The sequence below is a fragment of the Carassius auratus genome, chromosome 14, assembly GCF_003368295.1.
Source record: "Carassius auratus strain Wakin chromosome 14, ASM336829v1, whole genome shotgun sequence".
Classification (NCBI taxonomy): Eukaryota; Metazoa; Chordata; class Actinopteri; order Cypriniformes; family Cyprinidae; genus Carassius; species Carassius auratus.
In genome coordinates this window covers 32732051-32754330 of record NC_039256.1, presented here as the reverse complement: position 1 = coordinate 32754330, position 22280 = coordinate 32732051, and the positions used below count along the sequence as shown (strand labels likewise).

The window sequence follows — 22280 nt, the reverse complement described above, 5'->3', positions numbered from 1 at the left end:
ATGAAAAGAATGAAAGAAAAGAATAAAGATATAAGGCAGCAAGTACCAAATACATGTTTCAAATAAATGTTACACCATACTGCTTCTGTTGTTCTTTCAGTTAATTTAAAGGGTATACAATAAATGAAATGCCAAACAAACATACAATAATAAACCTTTGTTTTTATCAGAAGTAAATCATGACACCACATCAAATATAATAACGTGTAACAATTTATCCTATTTAATAAAATAAATGAACACTAATAAAAGAAAATAAAAAACTGACTCCAATATTTTTTTTTTCCACCTCATGCCTTACAGTTTTACAGACTATGATACATTCACACTTTTCATAACGGACTGATTATGGTTATTTTGCATTGCAAACATGATATTCTGAACTGCTGCTAATCACCCATGTCACTCCTAGACCGCCTACACTTCATCATTTTGTCGTTGTTGTGTTTAGGGGATACATTAATCTACACCCCATCTCCAGCAGCACGGGGGTGTCTGAATGTTCAGAAACAGTACACCATCGCTCAGCCTTTCCGAACATTCAGACACCCTCACGCTGCTGGGAAACTTATTCCCCCCAAACGAAGAACGAAAACGGGGGGCCTTTAGAATGTTAGGTCTCATCTGCAATACGTCTATTGGACGTTTCCTATCAGATGTCAAGCAGACGTGTATTAGATGCCTTTAAGATGTTTATGATTCAGAATGTATGTAAAACTGACATCTGAAAGACATCTGTCAGACGTTTGTACACAGTAGATGCTTTCCAGATCAAGCGATCTTCAACAGACATCTTGCAGACGTACGTGTGCTATCTTGGAAGGAAGGCAACACAAGGAAACAAACATTGCACAGTATGTCATTAATTATATAAAAAGTCATCAATTGTTCACAGCAGTCGTGGATCCCTTCAGCGGCTTCATTGGAAAGTCAATCAGAGTTTATCTTCATATATTTCTGTTCTGGATCAGATGCTGTGTTTTTCTGTTGCCACACAGGAAAGAAAAAGTGCACCAAGCCGAGCATTTCATCACAAGCAGCTAAAAGCTGTCGTGTAGTGTCTTCACGCCAGTGAAGAAGTGAAACTATACATTGACCGCGGATGGTCTTGCGGTGGTTTGTGACTGCACCTGAGCGTACAAACACTCGTCCTGTGCTTTACACGGCTGCTGTCGAACCTTACTGTCGGTGAATATCACTTCTCCATATTGAATCTCTTGGTCCTTCTTCTCCTGAGTCTGAGGGCCTTCTGAGACATTTTCCACATCTGCAGAAAGAGAAGAAGGACATCAACAGATGTGATTATAACTATATTATAATCATGATGATTTCTGCTGCATTAATCTTGATAGTAAATTAAGCATTGCATGTGATTACAGATTTACAAAAGGTGAGAATCAGTGTTGATCTACAACCGTGGTTTAAAATCTGCCTGAACTGGGGCTAAACTGGTTTACTACGGTAAATATTTCTTATAGAGAAAAACATATTGTGAATTATTGCATTGAATTTTTAGTTAGGTTTGTCTTTTCTTGCATGTTTTTTTTTTTTTACTTTTATTTTTGTATGTATTTTATGCTTTATTTAAACTGTATGTTATTTATAAGCACATTTACTTTCACTCCATGCATTTATATATACTCATATTTATGTACATATTGTCACGCCCCTGGACTGTTTTTGTCCTGGTTTGCTCCCCATGTGTTTCGTGACCCTGTTACCTAGTGCATACACCTATGTTCCCCTTATTGTTAATTTGATTCCCCTGTGTGTTCTTTTCTTCCCCGTTATCCTGTTTAAAAGCCTCAGTCCTTTCAGTTTGTGTTTGTCGCTGATTGAACATCAGCCACTGAGTTTCCTGTGTTTCCTGTGTTACTTCCTGGATATTTTGGATTAAAAGACTATTGTTGTGCATGTACTCCTGTTCTCCTCATTCCTCGTTTCTCAACAATATGGAAGTTTGACAAATATATAATTTACATGCATATTTAATTATACTTATTTATGTATTTATTCTATATGTATATTTACTTAAATTATTTTTATTTTGTTTTATATATTTAGCAACTTATTTCATATGTATTTATTATATTTTATAAGCACACTACTATGTTCTATTTATTTTATATACATATTAATTTATACTATTTATTTATTGATGTATTTATTTTATTTTCATATTTATATTCTCACAAACACATCATGACGTTTTCATTTAAGTGTCAGGGCGGTGGTGACAAAGTGTTACGATAGCAAAGCACATAAATGCGTTGGGTTTAATTATTATTATTTTTTTCTTGCTGTGTTTGAGGCGGCACCAGGGCTCTGCGTGTTTTAATGAAAACCACAGATGCTTGTTTACCAGTTTTTCTCACACTTCTGTCTCATACTTCAGACCGACTTACGGCTGAAGTTATCAAGTTTAAAGAGGTTATAAAAAGACCATGATCTCCTAAATGGCTAAAATTCTTATGCAGTTTTTATTATTTTTTCAATAGAATTTGATAAAAAAATCTTGACAGCTGCTAATTTTCTTAAATACTGTATAGCAGAGCGTTTTCATCTCTGATATGATTCACTAACATCAGTGCAAGATTAAAATGTTTACATCTGAATTATGATTTTTTTTCTATCTGTGATATCGATCACTTAAAACCAACTAATTAATAGTATAAGCAAATAGTAATATTATACTGTATAAACATGTAAGTTGTAATAAGTTTTCAGTGTTTTAATGTAAATTCTGTCATTATTTACTCCATGGAAAATCAACAACATGCAGGTTTGGAAAATAAGATGTGGAACAAATGAAGACAGTTTTGGGCGAATTATTCCATCACTTACAGAAGCAGTTTGTCTATGAACTGCAGATGAATTCATATTATATTTACATATATTCATTTATCAGATGCTTTAATCCAATCTAATTTACAAAGAGGACAAACATAAGTGAATAAAGTGATAAAGGCAATAATATAATACTGTAGGTTCATGAACTCAGACTGACTTGTGTGTTTGAGCTGATTCTTCTTCTTGTAAACGTAATATGCGATGATGACCAGAACGATGAGAATTACAGCAAGACATCCCAAACCGATCAGAACCTCTGAATGACCTGTGGGAGAAACACCTAAATGATAGAAGCCATTAAAAATCTATATCTAAATGAAAATATAAATAAATATAATTAAAAAAATATATATGTTTTAAATTTTTATATCAATATTCTGATGACAGAAATCTGTATGAAAATGTGCAGCTTTTTCTGTTCTGTATTTTTTTTATCATTCATTGGTTCTTTGTTTTTATAATTCATCTGCATGAGAGAAAAATCTTTGGAGAACATGAGATTGTAATGAGTCTGATGAGAGAGTTTCTGTACCTTCGACAATCACTTGAAGATCTCCTCGAAATGTTTCTGTGCCGTCTGAGTCAGTGAGTGTTAATCTGTAATTCCCTGAATCTGTTCTGATCACACGGTTTATTATAAGAGACCCATTAATGATTGTCACTTCAGGTCTGTTATTATAAAGATCACACTGACTCATCCTCATCCTGCCATACTTTACTCTACAAACTGGATCATCTGCTGTGTTGTAGTTTATTCTCTTTTTTATCGTCAGATCATATTTAATAGCATCCTGCACCATCATCAGATTGAGTTTGTGTCCCAGAGCTGTGTAACAGGGATCAGACTGATTAAACCTGCAGAACTGATCCAGACCTGAAGAACAAAACACACACACAAACTCAGATACACACTGAAATCTACCATAATCAACTCCAAAGCGTTTGTATCTGCAAAATAAATAAAAAATTTTAAGAATCCCAAAAATAATAATAAAAAAGATCATTTCAGCATGAATTGAAATCCAAAAAATGGATTACAGAAAAGTATTTTCATATATTTTCACAAAATGAATTCTACTAAAATTCGGTTCACATGTGCTGATGCTGATCTGACTCTTTACCTTCAGTTAAGATGATCAATCCTTTAGTCTGATTTACACACTTTCACATATTTATATTCCAATAATTCATTCCGAGACAGAACATTCTAGTAACAGCCAAATTCATGTATACTTGCACACTACTCTGTATTTCATTCTGCAGTATTAATAATGTGTTTACAATGGAAAATACAAAAGTAGACGTTAACTTTAAGCGACCCGATGATGCCGCACTGACACAGCTGATGAACTGAATCAACACTGAACTGACTTGATTTGAATAATGACACTTTTATCTTTTTAAACTAACTTTACAGTTTAATTTGAATTTGTTGAAGTTGCTTTGACACAATCTGTATCGTACAAAGGGCGAATTGACTTGGGACACAACAACCAGTCACTAAAAACTAAAATTGCTTTTGAAAAATGTAATGTTACAACACAAAGTTGTGTTTTGTTTGGCCTCTGTAAGCACTTAACCTCTCAGCTACCTTAAACCAAGGAACTAGAACACACATATCATTTCACTTCTTTCTGTTTTTCATTTCTGCTCTTTCCTATCTAAACCTCACAATGTATACGGTTGGCTCTATTGCTAGTTATGTTCCTCATTGGGAAGTTGCTAAATGAATGCATGTAAACATCATTTCAAATCTCAAATGGAAAGTTTGAGCCAACGGTAGACAATAAAAGGTATTTTTATAAAAAAGTGACTCACAAGCAGCGGTTTGCAGCAGCATTAATCCAAAGATGAGCATCGTTTCTCTAAAGTCCAGTTTTAGAAGAGAGACAGATCGAGTCTCGCTGAGAGACAGCAGCTCTACTGACACATCAGGATATTACACGACTATAACAGAGGAAGAAGAAAGAGGAAGTTTCCTTGTAGGAAGAGAAAATAGACTGTCGCTCAGCCGTTTAATACACTTTCAGCAGACTTTTTTTTTTTTAAACATTAGCAGGTTTTAATGACAGTAAAGACAAACTAATTCCATCACTGATAGCGAAGAAAAGCAGAAATGCAGAGCAGCAGAAGCATTACAAACCACAAAACAGATCAATGATTAAAAACATGCATGCTGCGTGCATTTAGTTTATAACCTCAGAACCCAAACTACAAAACTTCAAACAAAACAGACAGATGAAGAATCAGGTGCAAGTGTATGCATACGAATAAAATCGTCATTGCGTTTTCTTCCCAGCCGCACCAGGTATAAAACCCATCTATTTCAGTCGCAGTTGGGTTAGCTATATCGAACGTGTTCTAGATATAACACTAGGAACAAGCATTTTAAAATATGCTCTTGTGAACATCAACATTCAAAGATGATATTTTCAGTGAGTGAAACTGAAGCTGTGACAGCGGTGGTTTTCCGACTGGAAGTCAGCAGCAGATCGTGTGAAACTGATGTGAAAGAGAAGACCTTTTCTCACTTAACTATATTATTGACTGCATTTACTTTGCATTATCTCTCAGAGCACAGATATGTGATTAAATGTTTCCTGCACCACTCCCATGGAAAGACAAACAAAGAGTACAGTACACGACCTGCTTGTGTAGGCCAGTTTATGAACAAATGACTTGTGTGAGTGCAGTTCTTTATATTAATAATAATAATAATAATAATAATAATAATAAAGCAGAAATAATAAGACAATGTAATTCTGAATTAAGCCTCTGCTGCTATAATCAACATACAGTATGCCTCACATTCCATGTTAATATCATGGACTGTAAAGTTTAATATTCATCATCGAAAGTAACAATATACCCAGATAACAGGCAAAGTTCTCATAACATTGATGTGGCAAGGATCTCTCAAAGTTATAAACAAACATTCCTTCAGTAACATTAAGAGATGTATTTATTTTAAAAGAGAAAAGAAATAAATACTATGAAAGTCAAAGGCTGCCAGCTACTGCTACTAGAATTCAGTTTAGCAGAATAAATTAATTATATACAATTGAGGGTGATTAAATGACAGATTTTATTTTTTTTATTTTATTTTATTTTTTATTACTTTTTTAAATGTATTTTTTTTTGGCAGGGGGGTTAAACAGCTCTTTAATAATTTTCTCAAAATGTTTTTTGCAATAACCAAGATACATTTTTAAAACATTTAAAAACTGAACATTTTGAACGTTCAGAGAACACTGCATGAATTCCTTTCAAATACCGTTTACACCCAGTTGCAGATCAATAACTTATTTATTATTATTATTATTATTTTTATTATTATTTGTATTTTATAAGTTTGGGACCGTGTTTATTCATGTTTTTAGATTAATTGTATGATGTCGATGGGATTAGTGAGCAGTAAAGAGAAATAGATCGAAGTCTTCTCCAAGAGAGACTTTTATTTTGAAATTACCAACAGCTTCCAGGCGGAAGTTCAACTCTCGATGATCGTCCCGGTGTTTTTCAGTCTGTGCTTCAGTCTTTGAACATCAGAAGGGTTTTATTTTTATTTTACACCCGTTACCGAGAGCAGATGTCCGCGCAGGGCGACTGTGAGTTTCTGGTGAAGCGCGCGCGGGAGCTCGTGCCGCAGGACCCGTATGCAGCGAAAGCCTGGCTGATCACCGCGCGCACGCTCTATCCCGCAGACTTCAACATACAGGCGAGAAAACATCAACACACAGGCACACACACAGTATCTTGAATGCAATGCATACTACTTTAGAAAAAAAATGCCTCCACTTTGTCTAATATTCTATTATTATATATCTTGCAGTTGTTTTATGCAGTAGAAGCTTTATTTAGCAAGGGATAACCCTTAGTGTTTACAAGCAATAAAACACTTTCTGATTCTGATAAATGTGTATATGTGCATCAGTGTGCATATGCATATCTGAGTGTGTATATAAGTCATGCAAAGCTCTGTGTGCATTAGTCTGTTCATGTGTGCAGTGTGTGTGTTTGGTGTCTGATGAGTGTGTCATGTTCATGTGTACAGTATGAGATGTACAGTATCGAGCGTAACGCGGAGAGGACGGCCTCCGCCGGGAGACTGCTGTATGACATGTGAGTCTCAGTTCTTCAGTCTGGATGTGTTCCTGCACATGACGGCTGTGTGGTGTTCTTCATTAATGTTTCGTGATTCGCACAGATTCGTGAATTTCCCCGAGCAGCCGGTGGTGTGGCGTGAGATCGCAGTGATCACTGCAGCGCTACGGAACGACAGCCAGGACAAACACGCACAGTTTCTCAAAGGTGTGTGAACGTCATTTACGTAGTATTTTTTAGTATATTATCGTTTTAGTAATATTTTAAATGGCAATATTTTTATATTTTCATAAAAAAATTTTAGTCACATTTGACAAGCAGCAATTTGAATTGTTTAGTGTTATTTTAAAATGATATCGTTTTTTACTAATATTTTTAATACATTTTTATTTTCATATAATTGTAATAGCAATTGTTTAATGTGTTTTTGTCATTTTTATTCGTTTTAGTTTTTTGTTACTATTTAGGTTACATTAATTTTTATGTCAGTTTTAGTTTTAGTTCAGTTTTAGTTATTTATTTCCAACTTTATTTAAAAATTGAATGACAATTTTCGTTTTCAAATATTTTTATTTACTAATTTATTTACTTATTTTAGCTTGTTGCTCAGGGAAAAAAAAGAGAATTTCCACTGTTTATTTTTAATTTTCTAATATTTATTTTATTTTTTTGATAGTTTAAATATGTTTTGATAGTTTTATCTTTAGGGTATTTTGTTTAATTTCATGTATTCTTTATTTCAGTTAACACAAATGTTTTTAACAGTTTTAGTTCAGTTTATTAATTTCCAGCCCATTTTATTGCACGTGTGTGTTTGTGTGTGTTTGACTGACTTTGTGTTTGTCTGACTGTGTGTGTGTGTGTGTGTGTGTGTGTGTGTGTGTGTGTGTGTGTGTGTGTGTGTGCAGGTGTTTTTGAGACTCTTCCAGGTCCGGTTCAGTGTAAGATGCTCCTGAAGGCCACAGAACAGTGTTTCAACACACTGGAGAAAGCAGAGATGCTGCTGCTGTTACTCAAGAGATTCCCAGAGTCTGTGGTTCAGCATGGAGTGAGTCAAATCATCTTGTCTTGTCTTGTCTTATCTAAAACAACCAGAAATGGAAATTAAAAGCTATCACAAATATATAAAATAATGCAATATAAAATGAATCTTTATCACCTCAGAATTCGATTTGATTCTGATTCAAGTGAGTCACTGTGTGATTCCGAAAAGATCCATTTCAGTTTTGTCTGTTTATAATTAGTTCCATGTTTATTTGATTATTCATTTTAAATCATCTTTATATAAAGCACTTTAAATTGGCATGCTATGAAATATTCATGTGTATATTTTGTGAAATCTGCATCAATAAACATGCCTTGAAGACTCTCACCTATGTGTTACTCAAGAAAAATGATCATTGCAAAATCCTTTGAATTTTTTTTTATTTTTTTAATGAAACAAATGCATACCCAGCTTGACCTCTGACCCTTGACCTCTCTCTTAGGTGAGTTTGGGCGAGTCGTTGTTAGAGGCAGAGACGGTAGAGAATCTGGACACACCCGTAAACTGCTTCAGGAAGCTTTTCGGTGCATATTCATCATCTCTCTATAATTTACATTTGTTTTATAAGCTCTTTTCTCTGTGTGAGAATCCTGTGTTTGCTTTTCGTGATCTTGTGTTTTCATCTCTTTCAGTGTGTGACGTTCTGCCGCTGATTCTGAATAATCCCAACATGTGTCTTCCTGTCAGTCTGCTGTATAAATACATGCACAAAGCAGCAGAGTTCTACATCTGTTACGTCACACGGGAGCCGTCAGCAGACGCACAGATACAGGGTAAAAGCCTAGTTCTTCTGGTTGTTTTTTTTTTTTTTGCAGTTAAACTATGAATTTTAGCACTTGTAAGTCATTTGGGTATTTCATGCGTACTGAAAATGTGCATGGCTCTCAGGCTCTCAGGAAGTGGGCGGGCTGAAGTCTCCCGGCCGGGGGCGGAGTCAGCGATATGTGATTGACGGGCTGTCGGAGAAGTCGTCGGTGGTGACGGAGCCGTGGGATAGGCTGCTGGAGATGGTGGGCGTGGTCGGCTCGCTCTGTGATTGGCAGGGAGAGAAAGCAAGCCGGTGAGAAACAATATCTTAAAGGGATAGTTCACCAAAAAAGGAAAATTCTGTCATTGATAATGTCATTAAAAGTGTGTGGTGTGTGTGTGTTGTAGGTCGTACTCGGAGCTCCTGCAGCGTGTTTCAGAGTTGTGTCGGTACATGTCTGCCACGGACAGTGAAGGTTTCTCCCGCTGTTGTGCTCAGATCGTCACCTGCTGCACGCTTGTGCTGTTTCACAGCGCCTTTCACTACGTCTCTGCTGTGCAGCCGTCACTCTTCCAGGGTCAGTGTGTGTGCGTGTGTGTGCGTGTGTGTGCGTGTGTGTGTGTGTGTGTGTGTGTGCGTGTGTGTGTGTGGCCACCGTGCAAGGCTTTTATCTATCATCATGAAGACACAATGATTCTGTATTGGCCGCAAAATGAGTCTCTACACAAAAGTAATACATTATAGTGGTCTAAAACCAGGTGTTTCATTGTCCAATCCCTGTATGTGTGTGTTTTTGTTTATATCCTGTTGTAAATTTTAGTACTTTATTATTTAATATTCATTTTTATACACATTTACAATGTTTTTATTATTATGAAATACAGTTGAGTAGTCTTATAGTGGCATTTCTTCACTGATGTGTGTGACTGTTGTAATATGAGTAAGTGGCTGGTGTCTGTGTGTTGTCAGGTCACACGTCTCTGAGCTCGTGTCCCTGGGTTCTGCTGGAGGATCTGTCCGGTGTCTACACTGATGTAGAAGTGGAGCGAAAACACACACACAAGAAGCGCAAGCTGGCCGACGGACGGGAGAAAACCATGGTGTGTCTCATGTGTTGATAGTGTTATTATTACATCAGTATGTGCAAATGCATGTGGTGAACGTGACGTGTGTGTGTGTGTGTGTGTGTGTAGAGCTCTGACGATGAGGACTTGTTGGCTAAAGGTAGAGGGCGGCACATTGTGGTGAATAAAGCAGAGATGCCGAGTTGGGCCGAGACTTTAGAGCACTTCCGTACGGCCCGAGAGAGCTGGGACCTTCTGCACTCACACCAGAGCCTGGAGACGGGTGTGTATTACTGAGTGTGTGTGTGTGTGTGTGTGTGTGTGTGTGTCTGACTTCTACATGTTATGATTAGTTTTAAAGTGTTTATGATGATCTTGTTTGTTACTGTTTTATTCCAGAGTTCGCTAAGATATGCTCATCGTGGAAAACTGAGATCTGGATGTGGTTTCGCATTTTCCTTACAGATATGATCATTTATCAGGTATGATTTGAGTTTAGTTTTACTGATTAGAAAAAAAAAAAATATATATATATATATATATATATATATATATATATATATATATATATATATAATTTTTTTTTTTTTTTTTTTTTTAAATTTTTTACTTGGACTTTAACCTATTTCAGTTTGTTGGAAAAAGTAATATTCTCTCATTTTCCTTTAGTTGAAGTTTTTCATCTAGTATCCCTTTTTTTTCAGCTTTATTTCAGTTGACAGAAATGTTTTCAGTAGGTTTATTTGCGTCAGATGTTGCAGCTGTGTTCAGTCTTCACCCGTGTGTGTGTTGTTCAGGGTCAGTACAGGAAGGCTCTGTCCAGTCTGGGTCTGATGTCATCACTACAGCTCCAGCAGAACCCGAACCAGAACCCTCTCTCCAGCTCCTCCAGTCTAGAGACACAGCGGGCCATCATCCAGCAGGCGTCCTGTCACTACGCCCTGGGAGAGTACAGGGTAACACACACACACACACACACACACACACACTGCATGAGAGCGTGTGTGTTCAGTGCATCTCATCGCGTGACGCTGTGGTTTGTCAGATGGCGTGTGAGAAGCTTCTGGAGGTGGTCTCTGGTCTGATGCCCCAGAATCATGAAGCGGTGAAGAGCAGCGAGGAGCAGCGCAAACCCCGCAGCAAAACCAGGAGAGGTGCGTCTAAAACACCTTCATAAACTACTGTTTTACTACAGTACTTTTATTTTATTAATCCTGTGTTTATACTAACAGCATACATTAATTAGATGTTAATCTGTAGAAATGTAATTGATAGCCATTAAAACAGCAATATTTATTCTCAGTGACATTAAAGCATAATTCATGCATTTATTATTACGGTTTCATTCTATTGGCAAGGCTTTAAAATGTTCAGTGACTTATTTAAGACTGACTTATTATTTTGTGTGTGTGTTTTAATTATAAAACCCCCAGTGGCATTTTGTAAACGAACTGACAATCAACGGGTAAAAATCTAGAAAATGAATGTTTTTTTGGTAGTAATGACCAGAATTGATGTTCATAAAAATTCGTCATTAATATATAATTTATAAAAACATGAATTTATAATATTTAGTTTTGTTTGTGAATTAATAAGTATTAATAGGTATTAATAAGTCGTATTTATTTCACAGTGGTGAATATTTTGGTTACCAAAATTAACAGAAAGGTAGCATTTATTAACATTTGATGACATGAACAGGTTAAAACTGAACTTAAATGAAAATCATCAACATTTTTGTTGCATGAAATAAAATGTTAACAAAAATAAAATATGAAATGTGTCAATGTAGAAGTTCTCATTTTAATTGTTTCATTTGATGTACTAAAGTAACTAAAATAAAAATTTTGCTAAAAAAGTACTTTTTACTACAAAGACTTTTTGATTTGAAAATTTGATTTTGATTTGTCTAAAAACGGTTAAATGTCAGTTGTCAATTTTAAGTTCAGATCTTAAAAATGTTTACCTTTAAATGCCAAATGTCACTGTGAAACCTGCAGCCCATGTCATCTAATTAATATTCATGAGCCATAATAGGAATCTCTCTCTCCTCTGTTGCTAGGTAACGATCTGAGGCTCCTCCCCTGCACCAGTAAATCCATCCTTCCCTTCTGTCTCCAGCTCATGCTGGCCTGTTTTAAGGTACCTGAACGTCTCACCTGCTCAAACCTCACAGCTCAGCTTCGGTTTTTAACTCGTTTCTTCTCTTCTAAGCTGAGGGCCTTCACAGATAACAGAGACGACCTGGCTCTGGGTCACGTGATCGTTCTCCTGCAGTATGATTGGCCGCAGGGTGAGAATCTCTTCCTGAAGGCGGTGGATAAGATCTGCCAGCAGGGCAGCTTCCAGTATGAGAACTTCTTCAACTACGTCACCAGTATCCTTCAGAACAGAGATAGACAAGCATTATATGGTTTAAAGCATTATAAAAGTAGTTTCACTGCATTAATTATGCACTTACAATGCATTGTACCATCTCAAGAATAATTGAGGCCACAGTTAATACATTATAACACATCTGTTCATTGTCACACTAATGCATTTTAAATGTGGTTATAATTATTTATTTATTTATGCATCAGCTTGATGCAGACACTGATGTTTATATGGACAAAAACTGTTTTTAATACGATGCAGTAGCTTTATAGAGTTATTTTTTCACACGGCAAGATCAATTGAAATGTTTGACACTGTGAAAGACAATCATAATTCAGAATGAGTGTATTTGTATATGAATATTTGTCCTTGACCAGCTTTCTCTCCGAGACATTGACATGTTAGAAGAGTTCGCTTACCTTCGCACGACAGAAGGAGGGCGGGTCCAGCTGGAGCTGCTGCCCAATCAGGGGATGCTCATCAAGTAAGTCCCGCCCACATCACTCACAACAGCCAATGGAACTGGAGATGATGAGAAGTGATCATCGAAGGGCTCTCCCTCCTTCCTGTTTCCTTTCTCCTTCTGTTTTGGACATGTCTAATAGTCTGCGGTTAACACTAACATCCGTGACAGGAAGAAGGCGGTTTGCTTAGTGTGTTTTCTTTACCCTGCTTTAGTGCTGATGTCCTCCAGCTGCTTTCTGAAGCCTTTTTGATCAGTTTTATGGTCTTTGACTGACATTGTGTGGGGTTTTAAAGGGGTTGCAATTTGCAAGTTCAGATCTGTTTAGGATTTAAGATCGAGAACATAGTTTTAAAAATCCTGGATTAATGAGTCTTAATGAGAGACTTAAAAATAAAGCTTTTTATTGGCATTGATGTTTCCGTTAAGAACGTTTATCATCCGTGGAGCCACTAAAGCTTCTTTACAGTGTAAAAGATATATACAAGATTAAAAAATAAAAATATAAAGGTTTAAAGAACTGATCACTGAGAGGTATTTTCGTTTTAACAACCCAGAGATATTTATTTATCAGCTGTATGCAAAGTGACCCACACTTGGTTTTCGACGACTGAAAATGGGAAATATTCAGCAATTTTGACATGGTGTCATATTGAGATCTTCATATCTTTGGCACTGAATCTTACAGGGCCTTAAAAATAAAGATTGCTAAAGAAAAGTTCATTAAGAACCAGAATCTAAAATGATATTAAGATATATTTAATACTTCCAGAGTTACAGACATGCAAACATTGAGGAGAAAAGTATATTAGTGCGTCTCAGACAGGTGTGTTTAATGGTACATTTAGATCCCCGTGTGTCTGGGAGTGAACCATATAAGATTTAAAAATGAAGATACTAGAAGAAAAGTTTAGGAACCAGAATCTAAAGTGATATTAAGATACTTCTCAAGTTACAGGCCTGCAAACTTTGGAGCTCAAAAAGTGCTTTTTCCCATTTTTGAACAGTCACCATTAGCATATAATGCAGCAGTTTTCTGAAGTAAACCGATTTTACTAACAGACCTACAGATCTTTGTGTAAAAATAAAATGATGATGCTTCAGTCTTTTTAAAGTCATTTTTAACGCTCTGTAATTTGGCTCTGAATCTCAGGTGAAAAATGCCATTTTGACCCTCTTCTATAAAATAGTGGATTACTCTGTCAGTATTCATTCATGAAGTTTAATATTTTGGCTTTATTATCACTGTTTATGTTTGTCTTTGTCCAGACAGATGGGCAAGTTTCTTAAATTTAGTTGATTTGACCTGGAATGACTTCTGTGGCATCCCTGCAAAATTTAATTTCAGAAACCTTTATTTTTAAGAGTGTACTTCTAAATATAAATGATCTAAATGAGATATATATATATATATTACATTCATGTCTGAATTGATATAAAGCAAGAGCTGTTACTTTACATTGCATTGTAAATCAGTATGGTATTTTTCGCTGAAAAATAGACTGGGGAAATGTTGTTTTAAGCTTTATAATAGCAGTTTTGGGATGTGCCGCTAGCTCTTGATGGGCTGTTTGAAGGGTTGTGGGAGAGCATCAGCTGTGATCATGCTGTCGTAGTGCTGGCGGTGCGTTTATGAGTGTTTGCTGTCCGTAGGAACCCCAGCCCCGCCCTGGGGGTGGAGTTAAACACCCTGCTGCTTCCAGGGGCTCAGAAGGCTGACAGGTACCCCACCCCCATCACCGAAACCCCGCCCCCAACCCTCCCAGACTCCTCCCAGCCTGACCATGTGTTCACATTCTCCTCCTATTATTTCTCTTCATTCCGCTCAAGCATTTTCATTTTGCAAGATCGTTCCCGTTCTCATACGGCTCCTTTTCTGTTGTGTTTTACTCTGGTTTTTGTGAAGTCTTCGAAGAATGTTTTTTCATTTTGTTCGTTTTATATTGCATCGTGTTCGTAGTTTTCATTGAATTGCAGCGTTTTACATTCATGAGTGAATCTCGCAGGCGATGTCAAGAAATGTCTGAGTCGTATCGCACACAGGAATCAAAATCAAAAATAGTCAATTATATTTCGCAATTTTTTTTTTTTTTTGAGATTTATAATGTGCTTAAAAACTTAACTATGCCCAAAAGAAACAAACAAATAGAAAAAGTACTAACATTTTAAGGCTGTTCAAAATAGTATGTTTTCTTAAATACAACTTTATTTTATTTTATTTATCATTTTAATTTCACTTTAGTTATTTATTTAGTTTTTTTAATTTAATTTTATTTATTTATTTTTGAATTTGGGGATGCAATATGAGCCAGACGTTTCTTTGTGAGGTTCACCCTTATGTGTATTTTCTGCCACAGTATTCATGTGTGCGTGTTCAGTGTTTGATTGGAAGGGCTCTGCTCTTATATCTGTCTGAATGTGGAGAAACTGTGGTTTCGAAATGGTTTTGTTTCTTGTATGGGTTCTGCATAAAGTTCACGTTCACATTGGTTCAGTTCTCAGTTCTTTCTGTATTTAGTGGCCCGTATTGGCTCTGTGTTCTCACACGCCATGTGTGTGTCTGTTTTCATAGACATCACACCGTGACTCGAGGAATCACTAAAGGTGTGAAGGAGGATTTTCGGCTGGCGATGGAGCGTCAGGTGTCAAGGTGTGGAGAAAACCTGCTCACAGTGCTCCACCGCTTCTGCATTAACGAAAAGATCATCCTCGTCCAGTCATTACCCTGAGCGACCTCTGACCTATGTATCAGTCCAGTTTTGATACTTTACAGACATTTTTGAAATCAGTCAACTTTTTACATCACATATAAAGCTTTAGACATGTTTAGAGTTGCAATGAATTGGTCATCGAGCAGATCTCATTTACATCATGGTTTTATTTTAGGTATTAATTAACAAACATTCAAAATTATTCAGCATTTTCTTATTATTTGTCTGTACAATGCATAGTTCTTTGTTAAAGCAAATGCAATATGTTCACATTGTATTGTTGTAAAATGCTTCTTGACCTAACTAGACTGTGTTATTGTGTAATATAATGTTGTGCTGTCAGCCCATAATAAATAAAACATTTGATCTCTAGTTGAATATGGAATTTAATTGTCATTCTCTACCCTGTTTCAGTTCATCACTAACGTGGTCTTCCTTAAGGTCACTATAAATCTCAGGATGTCTTTTGTCTCACTCACGTTTATTCATTTCAAGGATTGGTACTTTTGCATGCTAGGTACCAATCTTTGTAATTAATAACTTTAAAACAGTGGCTCTCAACCTTTTTTACTCCTTAGTTCTTACATTTCTGAATTTTCTTCAGGGTCCCCAGTCTTTTTAAGCAATAATTATGCATGCCTTTTTCAGTTGTATGTGATCCATTCCATAAGAATTAAAATAATACAATTATTTGCATCATGGAATTTTGCAATAAATAAATACATGTACACTGAAATGTAAGCATACATAGGCATTATAATTAAACATGGCTTTTCACGTAACAAAAATTCATGCAAGGTACTGCCTTAAATTAAAATATTTATGATTACATTTTAATTATATTTTCATTTAATTATTGCATCATTCCATGATGTATTTAATCAATCCATTATTTATTTATTTATTAAGAACGTTATATCTCTTCATATTCTCGGAATAATAGATTTTAAAAACCTGATATAATTTTATTATAACATTTCTCACCTTGAAATAGCCACACAAAAACAAAGCTTGCATTGCGTAATAAATGAATAAACTAAATTTTCCAGGTCCATACATATCTTAATTTTAGACATGTTTTGTCTTATTTCAAATAATTTTCAGTCGTCTTGAACCCCCTGTGAAGACTTGCTGATGCCCTCTGTTTTGAGAACCACTGTTTTAAATGAGTATCTGCTTGACTATCTCTATAAAATGATTAGTAAAATTCCTCTTATCACTATTCTTCTCTCTCTGACTGACTGGGAAGGTCGGCCTGCAGAGCTGCTCTAAGATTTGCCCAGAAGAGTTTCTGCTTGACTCCTTCCGGTGGCCACTCCAGATAGGTGCGTCTGGACATCATAGCCTTGAGCTGGTAGTACTTGGAAGGAATCAGATACAACGGCAGAGGTTCCAGCAGAATGAGAATAATGCTGTCCATCCCTCGTGTCACCCGCTGGTGATTGGCGAAGTAGAGTTCGTAGTGGCACCATTCGCTCTGTACGAAATGAGAGGAGAGCACAAAAACGCACCTTCGGCTCTGCTCGATGCACCGGAGGATGTTCTGGACAATTGTCTTTCCCGGGATGAAGTCACGCTCATGGTAACATACTCGCAAGTCGTAGTCGCCTTCGAGCTTGGGAAGAAATTGAGATTTAACCCAGTCCGCGTTCTTTTGGCTGTACGATACAAATGCATGGAATCGCAACCCCTCCAAGTCTTCCATTTTCCTCTGGGAAGTTATTGCATTGTGCTTGGCTCGCGTCCATTTCCAGATCATCTTGAGGTACCATGGCACATCCAGATGATTGCAAAGAAGGCTAACGGCGACTATTAAAGTGATTGTCGGGATCAGAATAGTAATGGACAAGATCCAAGCATTGCAGGAGATCTCAGGAAGGTAGAAGTCTTCCAGTAAGGAGTGGCTCCAGGATTCCGGGTAACTGCATCGGTATCCTTCTGGCCAGTGGCCAAGAGTCAGACCAAGAGATTCTCCTTTTGGTCGTGTCACTCGGTCTTTGATGAGTGTGGTGAATTCACGCAAAGCACATGTACAGATGAAGGAGTTGCGACTCAAGTCCAGATCTTTAAGATGCAAACAAGTCTCGAGGGCTCCGGGTAAAGGCGAATGAATTGAGTTGGATCTTACAGAGAGCTTCTGCAGGTTTGGGAACGCTTGGCAGGTGGGAAGGTCTAGAAGACGGTTGTCCATAAGGTCAAGGATCCTCAAGCCGTCTAAAACCTGAAGATCTGAAGGAACTGTGGTCACGCGGTTATTCTGAAGGTTTAGGATCCGTATGGAATCAGGCAAACATTTGAAGACGCTCTGGTCGAACCCATTCGAAGACAAATCTAGTTGGACAACTTTGGGAGGCCAAACGCATTTGCCTTGTTCCTCGGAATAGGTAAGTTTGTTTTGACTGAGATCGATGTATTGAAGCGAATCCATAAGATGGATTCTTGAGGTGAATGGTCTAAGGAGTTTTAAGTTGTTGCCCTTCAGAACCAACTTTTCTAGGTTTGTCAGTGTACTGCATTCAGTATTCGGATCAACAGAGAAGACGTTTTCTGTAAGTGCGCAATCGGACAAGTCCAACACCTCGATCTGGCTAACAGTCAAAGGACAGGTCATGAAGATGATTGGCGTTTGGGTTAAACTGACACTTCTTGCAGGCATGTTTATGAAGAAGTCATAGAGCTCTTTTTGATCGAAGATGAATTCGGTTACGGATGCTCTAGTCGTAGAAAAGGAATCCAGCATGCGGCTTGTAGACAACGGTATGCCGTTTTCCATTTTTGTCATTGTAAGGTCTGAGAAAGAAAGCTGTTGGATTGTAGACTGCAATATTGTGTTTACACAGCTTGTTAGAACATGCCAGGTGGTTTCCACTTTGGAGATTTCCAAGCTAACGGTGCGTAGGATTCCTCGACGGTGCATCTGCTGGATGACCTTCATCTCGCTGTCCACCAAAGTGAATTCGACTTCTTTAAATGCTGCAAACACATCAACCGCAATTGCAATGTCAAAGTCCCTTTTAGATAAGGCAATGATGGCTTTCTCTGAGCGTACTTCTGTTAGACTGTTCTCTTGATACGTCTGTAGGTTGTGTGCATTAATAAAGAGCGTTTTCAGAGTAAGATTGGTGATGTAAGTGAAGTCTTGGTTGCTGATTGATTTGGCACTCAAGCCCAACCACTGCAGGTGTTTCAAGTTGGAAAATTCCCTTCCTAGCGCCATGATGGAAAACAAGTTGGATGACAAGTCTAGGAGCTGTAGACGTCCCGTTTTAAGCAGGTACGGTTGGTTCGAGAGGTTCTGGAGTCTGTTGTGCGACAGATCCAAGATCTCCAAAGCTGGCGTAGAGTTAAATGCATCCGTGTCTATGTTCTCCAGTATATTCCAGGACAGATTTAGGAAGTGGAGTCGTGGTGTTGTGCCAAAGTCTTTGGCGCTCAGTGCCTGGATGCGATTCAGCGAGAGATCCAAGTCCTCCGTTGACGGTTCGAGGCCAGGGGGAACCGAGGACAGGTTCTGAGATGAGTAATTCACTATGATCCTCTTAATGGCCACAATGGGAGATGTGTGGAAACATGTGACATAAACAAACAGCAGCCACCAACCCAACGGTTTCATCTTTCTGAAGGAGAAAAAACACTTGATTTCATTTCCTGTTTTAAGTCAACCACCATGAGTTTTCACTTTTACTCATGTCTCTAACATTAGTTTGCTTTGTGGTTGCATAGGAGTATTTTAAATTTGCTAAAATAAAATTTAATAAATAAATAAATGCAAATGAAGGCATTTGGGAAATGCATTTGGACTACTTTTACTATGAATCAAAAGACATTACAGAGTGAAAGTTATTACATTTTATAATGTGGTGAATATGGTAATGTTGGCATTTAAATTTACTGTACATTAGTTGTATATTTTAAACTCCCGTTTAATTAGCATGTAAATTATCTTAAAAAAATATCTTGGACTGTTTTCATGTTAGCTGCATTGTTTTTAACTGATCACAAATAATTTGGTCCAGCATCAGATTGGACCAAATAGGATAGATAGATAGATAGATAGATCGATAGATAGATAGATAGATAGATAGATAACATTCTTTCTCTTACCCGTCTGCTGTAGATGAGGCTGTTCACTGTCGTATGAGACTGTAGATCACATTTAAATGATGTTACTTAATTTCTGCTTTTTCCGAAGTTTCACTTCCCCATACAACAGTCATTTACTGACAGTGACCAAGTTATTTACTCTCAGGGATGAAGCCTCATGTGGAAGAAATACTTTGACTTTGTTGCAAGCATCTTGTCACAGTAAGCAGGTGCTGCATGTTTTATTTTGTTTTTAATACGTTTTGCATAAACTAACTCTAACACATCTGATTCATAATATTAACATATAGGCAAGGTATGCCAAAAATCATTAGAATTTTAAGAACATATCAAAACTTAATTTTTGATTAGTAATATGCATTGCTAAGAACTTCACTTGGACAACTTTAAAGATGATTTTCTCAATATTTAGATTTTTTTGCACCCACAGATTCCAGATTTTCAAATAGTTGTATCACGAAAAGCTTATTAATTAAGAAAAGAAAAAAATCAACCTTATGAATATGGTCCAGGGTCATTTATGTCTAAAATAGGATTTTTAACATAAATCATTGCTTAGAAATTGAGCAGCATTGTTCGACCGGTTTGGCAGAACATACAGTACCATATTTGACCAGCAGATGATTTGGTTGCTCTTTCTGCTGATTTAACGATGCTTTAGAGTTACGGAAACACTGTTAGGCAACAAATAACATGCTTAGCACTGCATCTTTCATAAGAGATATCCATCTTTGAACAAACTTTAGCGTACAGTCTGTGTTTTTACGGAAGACTGATAACGTTGCTGTGAGGAACTGTAGTTATGCAGCGATTTATTTTGCCTCAGATGCAGTTAATGCTCTAGGGCTCTCTAAAGTGTGTGTCTAAGCAACCATGTTTTATTTTCAGCTTTAGGTATTGTATCAAATAATCTTAAGTATTTTAAAGCACCAGCCGACTGCGTGCTCCTGACGGCGTGCTTTTGAGCAAATTAAGGCTGCATTTCGTTATGAAAATGTAATATAGCCTTTGACCATATATTTCCCTATATCAAGAGTGTTATTGCCATATATGCTAACTATAAGGCCATGTATAGCATATGATTTTCACATATGAACATTCTCTGGGTGAAGGTATAGCTTAATAAAATATATAAAATCCCCCTAGTAAAATGTGTGTTATGTACATCTGTTAATTATGTCTAGCCTATAAGTGTTTCTTTACTTGGTAAAAAAAAAAAAAAAATTTATATATGTAACTTCATTAAAACTATATATATAGTTTTATTTTTAGATTTTTTGGCACCCTCAGATTCCAGATTTTAAAATAGTTGTATCTCAGACAAATATTGTCCTTGAATCAAACCATACATCATGGAAAGCTTATGTATTACGCTTTGATGTATAAATCTCAATTTAAAAAAAAAGAAGAATTTACGGAAGAATTCTGGAACAGCTGGACATTCATCTAAGAGGCTTTAGAGAACATTTCCATAATGTGCGCAAAACGAACATTGCCTTTAGTTCTGTCTTTAATGTTCACATAGCCAAGAAAAAAAGGTTATTTAACATTTAAAAAGCTGGATGATTTGAACATTTAGAAAATATTCAGAAATATTGTTTTGTATCATAAATGGAAACGTTGGCCAAATATTTTGAGATCATATTTTGTTAGCTGGTTGTGATTCGAGTTGTCTGGTAAGTTCACCCAGGATGTTGTATTTGAAGGTCTTTGAATACAGGAAATCAGGTTTTCTGTGTTTGTGTCTCTTGTGTCGCTGCTACACTGATCAAGCTGATTTTTGTCCAGCATCCTCTTTGAACATTCATCTGTTCTAATCCACGATCCCAAACTGTGTCTCCAAACACAATCACATGCACCGCTGAGGCTTATAAAACTACAATCACGTCCTACAACTCTCATTCACTTCAACTTGTGTGAGCTTCAACTCAGCTGTTGCTGTCATTGCAGTTGTTTGCTGGTCTTCTGGTCTGATGTTGTGAAACATCTTTAGAGAGATATTGAAGCTGTGCTTCACGAGTGACGGCTTGCAGTGAAAGCGAAATCAGATGATGTTCTTCAGATTTGAGTGTTATTCTTAGCAAATAATTAACTAGGTGTTTCTTTAAACATATTTTGTGTGTCTTCTTATTTGCTCAAAGAACAATATTTACAGCCACCTTTTATTATCAAAGGATGTGTCTTGTTGCAGGTTCCTAGTAGAACATTTTGATTGTGGTTTTAGCCACAGAACTATAATAGAAAACATATTGTTGAAAATTAAACCTCTACATAATTTAGTTCAAAATAAATACAGTCTTCTATTTTAGCTTCAAAGACTGTGTCTTGTTACAGATTTCTTGTGGAACATTGTGCAGCAGTTTTCATTTTCAAAAGTGATGAAGATGTCAAGCTATCGACTTTCAAAAATCGCTTGTGCAGCCTTCCATCGTGGAGTAACCACAAGGTGTCGTTGTTGTGTTATAAGTGTTGTTTTCTTACCTTGAAGTTTGTGTAATGGAATCCTTGATAGAGACGGCCTGAGATGCCGATGCCTGTGCAGTTTCTGAAGATAGAAGTAAAGATTGACTTCAACTCATTTATGTAGTAGACTAATCTTTGTGAAGATACTACATTTTTGCCAACAAGGATGAAGCACGAAAGCCGTGAAAACTGTAAGGGGAGAAAATAAATGACGAGGAGATTGGTGCTGATAACTAACAACTAAACTAAAGTTATTAAAAGAGAGAGAGAGAGAGGAACAATGGCTATAGGGACGATTGGCACACGGAGCATTTGATGTAAATTCCCAAACTTGTGAAGAATATTCAGAAGT

The 22280-nt window shown here is 36.7% G+C and overlaps 3 protein-coding genes across 4 annotated transcripts; 1 reads left to right on the top strand and 2 right to left on the bottom strand.

Moving 5' to 3' along the window:
* Nucleotides 1-116: 116 nt before the first annotated feature.
* Nucleotides 117-4781, bottom strand: LOC113114415 (uncharacterized). Its single transcript, XM_026281349.1, has 4 exons — nt 4669-4781; nt 3383-3724; nt 3008-3130; nt 117-1267 (listed from the first exon to the last, which is right to left on the bottom strand). Exons 1-4 carry the CDS (start codon nt 4706-4708, stop codon nt 1086-1088), a joined length of 687 nt encoding a protein of 228 aa, XP_026137134.1. The 5' UTR covers nt 4709-4781; the 3' UTR covers nt 117-1085.
* A 1517-nt stretch (nt 4782-6298) lies between these two features.
* On the top strand, nt 6299-15739 carry LOC113114373 (integrator complex subunit 10-like). Of its 2 annotated transcripts, XM_026281292.1 has the most exons (18): nt 6299-6568; nt 6905-6972; nt 7058-7161; nt 7863-8002; nt 8442-8523; nt 8632-8772; nt 8888-9059; nt 9155-9324; nt 9717-9847; nt 9941-10094; nt 10211-10293; nt 10609-10767; nt 10857-10965; nt 11874-11953; nt 12026-12188; nt 12578-12671; nt 14304-14372; nt 15223-15739. In XM_026281292.1, exons 1-18 carry the CDS (start codon nt 6440-6442, stop codon nt 15377-15379), a joined length of 2205 nt encoding a protein of 734 aa, XP_026137077.1. In that variant the 5' UTR covers nt 6299-6439; the 3' UTR covers nt 15380-15739. The 2 variants fall into 2 exon arrangements, with proteins under 2 accessions (XP_026137077.1, XP_026137078.1); XM_026281293.1 differs by lacking the exon at nt 14304-14372 and having other exon boundaries at nt 6301-6568.
* Nucleotides 15740-15822: 83 nt separating this feature from the next.
* On the bottom strand, nt 15823-19579 carry LOC113114367 (toll-like receptor 6). The gene is made up of 2 exons (XM_026281282.1): nt 19466-19579; nt 15823-18978 (listed from the first exon to the last, which is right to left on the bottom strand). Exon 2 carries the CDS (start codon nt 18972-18974, stop codon nt 16581-16583), a length of 2394 nt encoding a protein of 797 aa, XP_026137067.1. The 5' UTR covers nt 18975-18978; nt 19466-19579; the 3' UTR covers nt 15823-16580.
* Between the last annotated feature and the right edge of the window lie 2701 nt (nt 19580-22280).